Source organism: Mirounga leonina, unplaced genomic scaffold (assembly GCF_011800145.1).
Source record: "Mirounga leonina isolate KUSES-001 unplaced genomic scaffold, KU_Mleo_1.0 Mir_224, whole genome shotgun sequence".
In the NCBI taxonomy this organism is placed as follows: Eukaryota; Metazoa; Chordata; class Mammalia; order Carnivora; family Phocidae; genus Mirounga; species Mirounga leonina.
In genome coordinates, this window is record NW_023270615.1 from 16,458,194 (window position 1) to 16,470,332 (window position 12,139).

Consider the following 12,139-nt stretch of genomic DNA (forward strand, 5'->3'; position numbering starts at 1 on the left):
CTTCACACCCACTAGGGTGGCTATAATCAAAAGATAATAACAGCTGTTGGCAGGGATGAGGAGGATTTGGGCCCTTCTACATCACTGTTTGAGAATGTAAAACGGTACTTTGGAAATCAATCTGGAAATTCCTCAGACAGTGAAACACAGAGTCACCACTGACCCCGCAATTCCGCTCCTAGGTATATGCCCAAGAGAACTGAAAACACAAGTCCGCACAAAAACCTGTACATTAATATTCATATCAGCATTATTCATAAGAGTCAAAAAGTAGAAATAACCTAAATGTCCATCAAATGAGGAATGGATAAAACAAATTGGTTATATACTTACAAAGGAATATTATTCATCACAGCTTTGTCAATGATGTAGAAAAGATGACCCACATGAATTTAAAGGAAGATTACCTGGGTCCCCACAAGCCACACTGCCTCTCTTGCTATATAGTTAAAGTTCTAAATATAGTCCCTCAAAAGCCTCATGCAATTACAGGAGCTATGTAATTACTTATTATCCTCTGGAGCTCAATGCCTATTTCTCTCAAGGAGTCAAAGGAATGGGTAACTTTGGGTTACTTCTACTCTATACACAGCATTCCTTTGCTGTTTGGGAGAAAGATGCTGGAAATGAGCCCAATTTCTTTCAAAGGACACACATAAACACTCTCCTGCTAGGTCTTCTGGCATTTGAGTGGAAGACACCTGATTCTGTGCCAAGAACTAGAAGGTGCGCTTCTTGGGAAAACAGAAGGATGTCTCTTCACCTCCAAGGATTAGAGGGCACGTCAGTCTGCATCCAGGCCCTTCCCTTAGTGACTGTTGTCCCATGTCCTTGGCCTATTTAGGACAGTTTCCTTGACTACACACCTGAGGTCAGCTTTCTTACCCCAAACCTCCTGCTTTCCTGGCAGGACTCGGCATGCACAAGGAAGACCAGAGAGAGGTACTAGCTGTAGTAAGAAAACTAAAATGGCAGCACACTCCCACACCAGCGCGTATCTTAACCTGACTTGAACACTGCTCCACTGCCAAAGACCTGGGGTTGGTGGGAACCACAAGTCCAGCATGCTGGCTATGCTTACAAGCAGATGAGGTGAGCTTAGTCTGTACCAGTTTCTTTGGGAAGGGAGGTTATGAACCCTACACACCGTGCATGGACCAGGTCCCTTCCAGATTTAGGGCAGATGCTGGCCAGAGTTGGTGCAGAGGAGGCCAATCAGGATTGAAATAGTGCTTAACACCCTGGCGTCTAAAAAATTGCAAAGAGAACAGACTTTAGTCTAGAGGCGAGACAATTCAGGAAATTCACTGGGTACTTGTCAGAATATGGGGGTAAAGCGTGCCTAGACTTAGAGCAGGAAATATGAAGATTCATGGTGGAAATCTGGGTGGGACAGAGGACACTGGTGACGCATTTGGTGAATGGGCAAGGGTCTCGTTCCTGAAAGATGGAACAGAAGCAGGATCCTCTTCTCTACAGTGAGAAAGAGATCCCTGCTTTGAGATGGAGACTTCAATAGATGTCACCTTTAAGATTCTTCTCAACTTTAGGATTTTGTACTTCTATGATTCTCAAAATATCTTAAGATTTAATAACTAAACCTCTTGACTCTGTGCCTCCCAAAATCGTGCTTCTCCTCCATCACTATTCCACTGAGTGGTGATACCACCCTTCATCCAGCTGTCCAAGCCAGAACCTGAGGGTCATCCTGACAGGTCCCTCTCCACCCCTCCATAGCCACGCAGCTCTTCAGCTTGTGATTCTATCCACCAAACACCGTGTACATCATCTATGTTTTTCTCTTCCCTACTTCAGTCAATCATCCTTTCTCACATGGATAGGCAGCCCCTTACCTGGCCTCCTGGTCACACACCCTCTCTCTGCGGCCCACACCCAAATCATCTTCCCCTGTGGGCAGTATTGCTTAACTGTGCAAGTGGCTTCCTAGCACAAAGCCCTCAGTGATTTCCCAGGGAACCTTAGATCAATGTCCAGATTTTGAGTTGGCCACTAGGCCTCTGTGGTGTAGCCCCTGCCCAGCCAGGCAGCCTCATCTCTCGCCAGCCCCTGTTCCTTGCCCTCAGACTCCCAATTTCTACAGTAGCCATGCTCAAACAGGCAGACTCATGGCTGCACTTTGGCTTGGGCACATGGCTGTACCTTCACTGGATGTCCAGCCTCTCTCACTTGACTGATGGATCCACCTTCCACCCCAGTGTAGGTGTCTCTCCCTCCTCTCTGACAGCCTGCCTCATCCCAGCACAAATTAGGTACCCCTCCCACATGTCTCCACAACACCCCACAACTTCCACTTCGCTTTGGTCTACTAATCTCTAAAAACCAACACGTATAGTGCATGATGTTGCCTTTAGCATCCAGAAGATTAACGCTGGCCAAAGTCCACGGAAGTGGGAAAAGTGGCCCCATCGGTATAGTCCATGCCTAGAGGTGTTCAAGATGGCATTCCTGTGATCTTGAAAGAAACCTGGAAAGGACCGTGTAACCTGAATTATATGACATGAAATCCTAATGTCCAAAACACAACTGGTGTAAGACACGGTCCCTCCTCACAGGAACCTCGTCCTTGAAGCCTTGTCCCCAAGAACCCACCACTGTCCCCGTGTCATGGGAGCCTCGGGAGGACAGAGCACCATGTACATGAGTCTTTGTGTGGCTCAGGAAGGTCTCCTATATCCCCAGCAGATTTCAAACATTTTTTCATAACCTGCTGTGCCACTGGGCCAGGAATGTTATTATGCATCATGAATTATTAACTCCTATGCCTGATGGATAAGAGTTACAAAATCACCTGCATTTTAATAATAAATCTCAGCTTCACCTGAGCACACCATGACTTGCTCTGGACAGGCTGGTAGATGGCTGGGCTCAGCACAGAGCACCCAGCAAGAGCCTGGCCATGGATGGCTGCTTTGTCGTATTTTTTACCTGAATCTATTTCGTGGTGCATTGAACATGGAGGTGGTAGGTATGGCCTGAAGCACTAAGGAAGAATGAACATTTCTAGTAGTGGAGAATAAGGACATGTTTTCAGATGTTAAGCCATAAAAACTATAAAAAATTCCAATTATTGACTATATCAGCCAAAGTGCCGATAGCTCTTTTCATACCCACTTACAGCATTGCCATGAACCTCAATTTCTGCTTTGAGCGGAGAAGGTAACTAATACCCTGGATCCCAGAGGTCTCCATCCATTGTTGGTACATATTTCTAAAAATCATTTTTAGGTGTGATATGGAAAACCTTTCTATTTTGGTGATATATATATAAATATATCATATATATATACCCACACACATAGGCATACTTTGTTGTTGGTTTTTCATTTTGTTTTGTTTTGTTTTGTTTTTGGCTAAAAGACCTTTATGCACAAAGGGGCAACATGCATTTCTTATGTAAGAGAAATATTGTGATTACATCATATTTTGTGAGGAAATTCCCTGGGCACTTAAGTAACTTCCTGTGAGCTTCACCACTGAATTGACAACCTGGCCCCTGACCCCTGACCCCTGACCCCTGACTCTCCTGAGCCACTGATGGCCATTCCCATGCATGAGGGCTATACCCTACCTCCAAGCAAATATTTTTGAACCCCCCTCCCAATACCAAGATTCAGGATTTCAGAGCTGGCTGAAGTTATAACTTACAGATGAAGCCAGTTTCTATGCCAGCATACATTTCAAAATCTGAAAATTAGGATTCAGAGTTTTTGCCTAATTCTTTGAATCTCTTTTCTCCCCTACAAATGAATAGAATGTAAACTATACACATGAACATCTGCATTAAAGAAATCTCAAGCTCTTATGAGTTAATATTTTAAGTACTGGAATTTATGGTTTTCTAACACACTGCCAAATTGCAATGCAACTTGTAGTTTATTGGACACAACATGGAATTCCAGTTAGTGTTAAACTGGGAATAGATTTACTGCACAAAGCACTTTGCAAAGCATGAACTCTGAAGAGGGTGGCCACGCACGGACGTGGGGGGATGTCTGGAGTGTGTTCATTTATTCAACAGGAATATAAGGCAGTCCTACTTCAGGAAGGTCAAACATAGCAGGCACAGAAAGAAATTTAATGTGTTAAAGCTAAGCCATCCCTTTTAGCCAGAAAAACTGAAAGTCAGATAGCATGACAAACAAGACAATTTGAATAAAGTTGCAATGCTTAAGGATTTTAACATGCTAGTGTTTCAAAGCTTCTCTCTTTTTTTATTGAGGTATAATTGACTTATAACATTATATTAGTTTCAGGTGTACAAGAGAATGATTCCATAGCTGTATATATTGTGATATAATCACCACAGTAAGTCTAGCTAACATCCAGCACCACACATAGTCACAAAATTTTTTTTTTCTTGTGATGAGGACTTTCAAGATCTACTCTCTTAGCAACTTTCAGATACGCAGAACAGTATTAACTAAAGTCGTTACGCTGTGCCTTATATCCCCATGACTTACTTATTTCATAACTGGAAGTCTGTGTCTTTTGTTCGCCCATTACCTCCTTCACTGAACTGGTACAGTGCTCAGTATATGGTAACTGGGTTCCTTCCATTCTTCGTTGTGTTTACATGACTAGAAATCCCCAAAGGCTCAGCCTTTCCAGGAGGAAGAGTTACTTTTCATTCTCCACGTAGATAAGGGAGCATAGGGTACATCCCGATGACCACATGTATCTTTTAACTTACTGGTCCTTGAGATGATTCCTCATCTCTTTAGAACATTCTAACCTGTTTTGTGCAGTAGAAGAGTTTTTAAAAGTATTTATACTCATAGTATTTACACCCATCAATAATTACAGCACCACGAATAGGATCCTGTAAAAACTAAGTAGCTTGGGGACATACACAAGGAAAATTCATGACAGTGAGTCTTCTAAGAAAATATCAATTGAAAGGAGCAATTGTTTAAAATTAAAGATTGTCATTTTCTTGTTTTCAATTAATTATAACTTTTCCATATGGATTGGATATCTTGAAGAAAGAAGGGGCTAGAAGGAGGTGCTCTCTCTCAGCGGTTCATTTGTTTTTAACCTACTATCAAAAAATTGAAATCAAGAATGCTAAAATGACACGGGATGGCTTTACCTGTCCGTGAGGCTGCAGGTGTCTATCTGGAGGTCACGGAAACTCCCCAGCGCCCCCTGCTGTACTGTGATGGGGTCCACCGCCTTGTCGCCAATGGAGATGAGCCTCAGGCAGCCCTGAAACCCGGCCAGGGGACCTCCACATCCAGGGCCAGAGCTGCTGTTGGGACAGCCTGAATGAACATGGAGACACACAAAGGAGAAAGTCAACAGTCGGGAGCAAAATAGTGCACGGATTTTGTACATGCAAGTTTGCAGCCTCCTGCTGTTTGCAGACCCCTGAGGATTATTAGGCTTCCTACACGCGTTGCAAGGCTCATGCTCCTCATGGGGGGCGGGGCGGCGGTGGACGGCTGAGAACAGACGTTACTGGTTTTGGTAAAGCACAGAAATAACAACTAGAGCCGGGCTTATGGACAGATGAGCCAAAGGGAGGATGTAAAATCCTATCAGTAGAGTCAAGGCCCATTTAATTTAAGCAGAATTTGATTTCTCTTTTGAAAGCGCCCAGAATAAATCACTCCTTTTAGCATGATATTAAACTATATGAACTAAAGGCTATGAGACAACAGAATCAGAAAAAAAAAATCACAGGCCTAATAGGACTTGCGAAATTTAAAATGCTTGAGAAATAATTATGTATGTGAAATTTCTACTCTTGTCTGCGTGTGTGTGCATGCACGAGCATAGTTTGATTAAAAATGGTCAAAGACATCTAAGAAGAATTTATACTTACATTTCCAGTTGTTTCTGAATGAGGCATTTTAGTCAAATACCTTTTAACATTAACACGCACACAAAATTAACAAGTATCTCAATGATATGGCAATGAAAATAATGGAGGAAAATTAGCATATGGACTATTCCATGCAAAAAGAAATGGGCTTTGATTGTTCTCAATAATAAGAGTTAAATTTTTACAAGTTCTGCTGCATTAACTAATTGGCTTGCTGTAAATTACTGTTAAATTAATTAAGGAAAGAAGCCAGCAGACCGAGGTGACTCACCAAAAGCTTTAATGGCCTAGGAGAGCAAACCAGAATCTGAGCCTGTAAATGCCTCAAGGTTCTGAAATCAGAACCTAAGGACAGCCAACCTCAGACAGCCAACCAGGCTTTAAGCTATAGCCAATCAATAATTTCCTCTCTTTGTTTCCACACCTTCTCTATATAAGTCCTTCCCCTGGCTCCTGTCCACGGAGCACCCCTAACCACTTCTACTTGGGTGTTGTGTGATTTGAATCAATGTTTGCTCAAATATACCCTTAAAAATTTTAATACACCTCAGGTTATCTTTTACCATTAAAACCACAATTCCTGGACAGTGGTTTTATTTTACTCCCCTGGGTTTCCCAAGAAGACAATCCTATTGTAACAGTGATGAGCAAGGACACAGCTTTGAAATCAAAGTCAAAACCTATTGGGTTCAGAACCACCTCCTTCCCCACGTGTGGGGCCAGCAGGGTGGAGTGTGCTCTCCCACCCTCCCTTGAGTTGCCCTCTGAAGCAATCACAGGTTCTTCGATTTGAGCACGGCAAGATTCCCCCTGTACAGGAGGAAAGTAAACGCTCCAGAAAGAGAACACTGTCACTGTAAATGCTTTGGTAAAAGGCCACAATTGGAGGAAATCTATAGACACAGCCTAGTCTCCATTACACACATGCCCCTCATTTTTGGGCCTGAGGCTGAGGTTCTCCCCAGGAACTGCCCTGGCTGTGGGGAGCTGAGTCTCGCAGAGTGGTATGACTGGTGCCCACGGATGCAATGGAGTGGTCAGTGACCCACATTCTCAACTGGGACTCCCTGAGGGGCAAAGCTCCTTCAGAGCCTGCGTGGGATCTTCTGAGGCTTCTGTTGCAACTGCATCACACCTCACCTTGTCTCTGTTCATCCTCGCTGCTCTCTCACCAGCCCAGGGTTTTTTATGAGAACTAACCTCACTAAGCCACGGTACACAAATCTCCCAAGCAGAGAGCCAGCTGCCTGGGGAACCTACCTGCAGCAATGTGGGGTAAAATCACAAAGCATTCACTTAATTGAATACTTTATTTTCACATGCAAACATGAAAATGCACAGCATTTTTTAATAATTTGTATTTGATTCCAAGAAATTGTGAAGTAAATTTTATGCTTCCTGGGAAACTTATCTATTTAATTTATTCTTTGCCTTATACAATTATGTCTCATTGACATAATTTCCAGGAAAATGTCTTCTTCTAACTTGTTAGATACAAAGTCATAACTATTCATCTTTTAAAAAAATCATTAAAAAATCATTTTCCAATCATTTAAATATTAAGGAAGTTTTTGTTAATATTTACAGCCTGGGGTTTGAGGTTATTTGATAAGGCTCTAATTTTTTTAAATGAAATGAAATCAGTAATTTCTTTCTTTTTTTAAAAAAAGATTCATTTATTTATTTGAGAGAGAGAGAGAGACATTGACAGCATGAGGGGAGGAGGGGCAGAGGGAGAGAAACTCAAGCACGGAGCCCAATGCAGGGCTTGATCCCAGGACACTGAGATCATGACCTGAGCTGAAATCAAGAGACAGATGCTTAACTAAGCCACGCAGGAGCCCCTGGAATCAGTAATTTCATAAAGATTTTACTCATTATACTTATATGTTTTTCATTCCCCTCTCTTTGAACTTTTGTTGTGAGGCTCACTGGTGCACCTTCGAAGGGTGGGGACTGAAGACAGAGCCTCCTCTTGTTCTCGCCCAACAGCTACTAGCTTGCTGCCTAAGAATTTCCACAAAATGCATGTAGTCTATCTTTCTTCTGCTCTCAGTGACTGAGGCTTTGATGCTTTGTATTCCTGACAAATATAAACCAAAACCAGCCAAGGCCTGCATCAGGTTAAACCCACTGTTGAGCACAGTGGAAACCCATAAATTAGCCTCATAGAGACTTTGACACTTCAAATGTAATGTTATGTCATAAAGAACTGCCTAACTCTCCAGTTTCCCTTTACGTTTTCCTTGTTTTATGTGAAAATATGCACATTTCAGTTTGTAAAAGAATTTCTGAAAGGTTGGATATATTTGGATGCCACCTGGTATATCTTTGTATCTTATTTATAGGTGACTTGTACTCACAGTGCTTAGGAACTGAGAACATTAGGATAAAGGATCAGAAACATTAAATCAATAAACCTTTCTTTTCTCTAGATCACAAACTTCAAACTCATCTAAAATACAATACAGTATCTGGGGCACCTGGGTGGCTCAGGCAGTTGGCATCCAACTCTTGATTTCCACTCAGGTCATGAACTCAGAGTCGTGAGATCGAGCCCCATGTCGGGCTCCATACTGGGCATGGAGTCTGCTTAAGATTCTCTCTCTCCCTCTATCACTCCCCACCCATCCCTGCTCACACGTGCTCTCTTTCTCTAAAAAATTTTTTTAAATAAATAAATAATTTTTAAAAAAGTAAATGCAGTACCTAAGTATTCCTGTAAAGAACAAACCTCAACTGAATCCAGTGGTCACAAAGAAATCTTTCTCAAAGTGGAACTTTAAGAAGGAAAGGTCAAACCGTCAAGTAATTCATTGTTCCAGTTATGAGATAGAGGTCAAGAAGCAAGGGGTGCCACGGCCCAAGATGTGCCTAGACCATGAGTCATCCTTTCATCCATGCAGAAGATTGCCTGAAGCCCTGACAGTAAAATAGCAGAGGGTCATTCCTCGGTGACCTGATTCAGGATGGACAGTGAAAGTGGACAGGGGATATTTATTGCTGAGTTAATGGAACATGTCCATCACTACGGAAGGAGTCAGAAATTTAACTACCTCTGAGGATGTTGGAGAAATTGTCACTTTATGTCACGACACCAGAATGGGTCATGAGGTGAGACCTCATTACAGCCGTCATTGGCTCCCTGGTCTGCTAATGTGTCATGCACGCAAGGACACTTGAGAGATTTGGAACATAATTTAATATTCCCCAACTCTGCAGTGCAAGTGTGCTATTGAATAGTACAAAGATTCCACAAAAGGAATCCAAAAAAGGGCATCTTTCCACTACCCTCCCTGGCAGGCACCAAAACTGAATGATACAGTAGAGTGAAACTGTTGTTGGAAGAACGATTTACAAACAAAGCTCTCACTGAGAAGAAATAGAAAAGGAAAAAGGGAAACCTGCATCACATAGTGCTGACGGGACATATAAAAAGGGCCGCTAATCTGCGAGAGGACCCCCGTCATGGAAAGAAAGCCACAGAGCCCTGCTCTATGCTTGCTGTCCTGTCATCATTATTGAGATCATCTTTATTAGCTAAAGCGTCCTGGTTTGGACAACAAATTATATGGCCATCCTAACTGTAATAGGAAGACGTACTAGTCCGCCTTTATGGGAAAGCACTGCAGCAAAGTGTGACCAACCACACTGTGAGTGGGAACTTGCAATTGAACCTCCATCAGGAGAAACAGAAAGAGGAAGGAGAACCGGTTAGGGAGTGTCTCAGAACATGGGGTATTGATTTCCGAGAATACCAAATATTGCTACAGAGCACGAATTGGATAAAATGAATTTCATTGTTAATAAGATGCATATTGTGGTTCTGGTGGACATTAATTAAGAAGATAATTAAAGGGACACTGTCATACACCACTCTTGGGATTAGATAAAATAACTCTGACATTGACGTCTTTGGGTCTCAAAGTTTCCACTCAACTTGAAACTGACCTGCCCCCCTTTCCCCAGAACAGAGCTGGGAAGTCCAACGGACCATAGAGACAAGGGGCTCTGAACAAGGGAGTCATTACCTGTGCATAAAGCTTGAGGATATAGTACATCTATTGAGAATCAGGACTCCATATTCACTGGTCCTAGACCTGCCTCTCCTGCTTTTCCTTGACAACAAATAATACTCATCTTTTTATTTAACATCAGTAAGTTGGTGTGTTTTGGTTTTGTGTGTTTGTTGCAGCCTGGTGAGGGCATTAGTTGAGTTGTTTAAATAGTATATATTCTTCCTCTAGGAGGAAAACATGCTGTTATGTTGGTATAAAATGTACAGTTGACTAAGTTAGTTTGAATCAGTGCCTGGAATTGTTCTGTAGGAATCAACTGGGTATTTACAGCTGAGTTGAGTAGAGGTCATTCTGAATTTATACGTTAGTTACAGATAATGTGCTGTGATTGCAAGATCTTATACTATTTTTGCCACTCAGTGCCAAATTATAATTACAACCAAAAAATAGCACTAAGTGGTAAAGAAAAAAAGTCATTATACTCTCTCATGGGATGTTTAAACTTTGTAATTCTGCTCATCTTAGAAACACTATTTGTTATTGGAAACTATACTAATGAGACAGTTTTTCTGCATATCAACACAATTTTATGAAAATACATAAGAAAAGTCTATTTTTTTTTCAACACATTGCCTCCAAATCTCTAGGGTCCTTCCGTAGACCAAAAGCTGGAAACAACCAAAAGTTTGTTTCATTAAGTTGACTATGCATATTAGGAAAGCTTGATAGTTTGTACATAAGGAAAAATTTAAAATCACTGGCAAGATGATTCTTGGCAGCTGTAGAATATTTATCACATTTTTTATAATAGCAAGAAAATGGGGCACAATCAAATTATCACTCAACAGTAAAATGGGAGGGTGGATTTAATAAGTAAAACATGGTATAATATACATCAAAAACCACAGGGCAGTAAAAATTAATTAACTTTACCTATATATATTCACAGGTTTGGATCTCAAAAACTAATATAGAACTACAATGATAGCAATAATAATAAAAAGAACACAGAGGAATGCATTAGTGCCCTATTTGTAAAGTTAAAAGCAAGGGAACACAAAACACTATTGTTTAAATTTACCTACATGGATAATAGGTAATAAAGAAAAGCAATACATTAAAAATTACAAACTTTCAGTTGTAAAATAAATAAGTCATGGGGATGTAATGTACAGCATGGTGACTACAATTAATAATACCTTACAGTATGTTTAAAAGTTGCTAAGAGAGTAGATCTTAAAAGTTTCCATCACAAGAAAACATTGTAACTATGTATGGTGATAGATATTAATTAGAGTTATTATGGGATCATTTCCCAATATATACAAACATTGAGTCATTATGCTGTACATCTGAAACTGACATGATGTTACATGTTGATTATATCTGAATTGAAAAATAAAAAGGCAAACAAAGATTAGTAAAAAGGGGGGGCAGGGTAATACTTAACTGGGGGAATGAGAATCTAGAGGAGCAAGGGAAGCTTTAAAAGCATTGCAGTATTTAATTGTGTACACTAGGGGGTTGGCCCATAAATATTCTTTCAAGAAACATGAATAGTATTTTAAAATATATACATATATTACATAGTAACAACTGATTCATATCATATCAACATGTAAATATTTATGGAAGTACCTATTCTCACGTAGCTGTGCATTGTACACTTGGAACATGCAGAATGCTCAAATATGAGAGAAGATTCTGTGGTTTGGGAAAGTATTTTTCTTTACTTTTTAAAACAAAATAACAAGTATTCCATTTTTCATCATTAAACAATACAGCAAGGATTTTTCTTCCTATCCCTTTTAATGCTTCAAAATCTTTTACCTTTAAAGTTATAGCTCCTGGATAAATTCTTTATTTAGTGTTGAAGGAATCTGCTCCTCTGCAGAGCTATAAAATCCATCATAAGCATAAAGGTTTAAAAAACTATCTGGGTCAGAAATGCACCATATTTAGCAGGCAAGGAAAGCAAGCAATCCAATCTTTTAATGCTCCTGGCACTACTCCATGTTCACAGTGATACTTGCTTTAGGGGGCTTGAAAGATTAAACACCCTGATGCACGGTTTGTGTGCTTATTGTCAATTTTTAGGGAGGATTTTATACTTTCTTGTTAGGTTATCAAGTTATCTCCACCATGATTCCAAACTTATTTTGGAAAGAAACAACTATAAAATGCAAAACAGGAATAATATCAAGGACGGCTTCGAGCCAAGATTAGAAATAAGTCTTAAAATTGACAGGCCTAAGCTTCTGGTGGCTCAGGATTT

At 40.7% G+C, this 12,139-nt stretch overlaps 1 protein-coding gene across 4 annotated transcripts in view; it reads right to left on the reverse strand.

Annotated features, from left to right (window-relative positions):
* Positions 1–12,139, reverse strand: part of LOC118026358 (contactin-associated protein-like 3) — a 177,659-nt gene that overhangs the window by 61,931 nt on the left and 103,589 nt on the right. For all 4 annotated transcript variants that reach the window (XM_035029173.1, XM_035029174.1, XM_035029176.1 and 1 more), the window contains exon 10: positions 5,111–5,282. In XM_035029173.1, the coding sequence (XP_034885064.1) occupies positions 5,111–5,282 (172 nt within the window). The remainder of the gene's footprint in view (positions 1–5,110; positions 5,283–12,139) is intronic.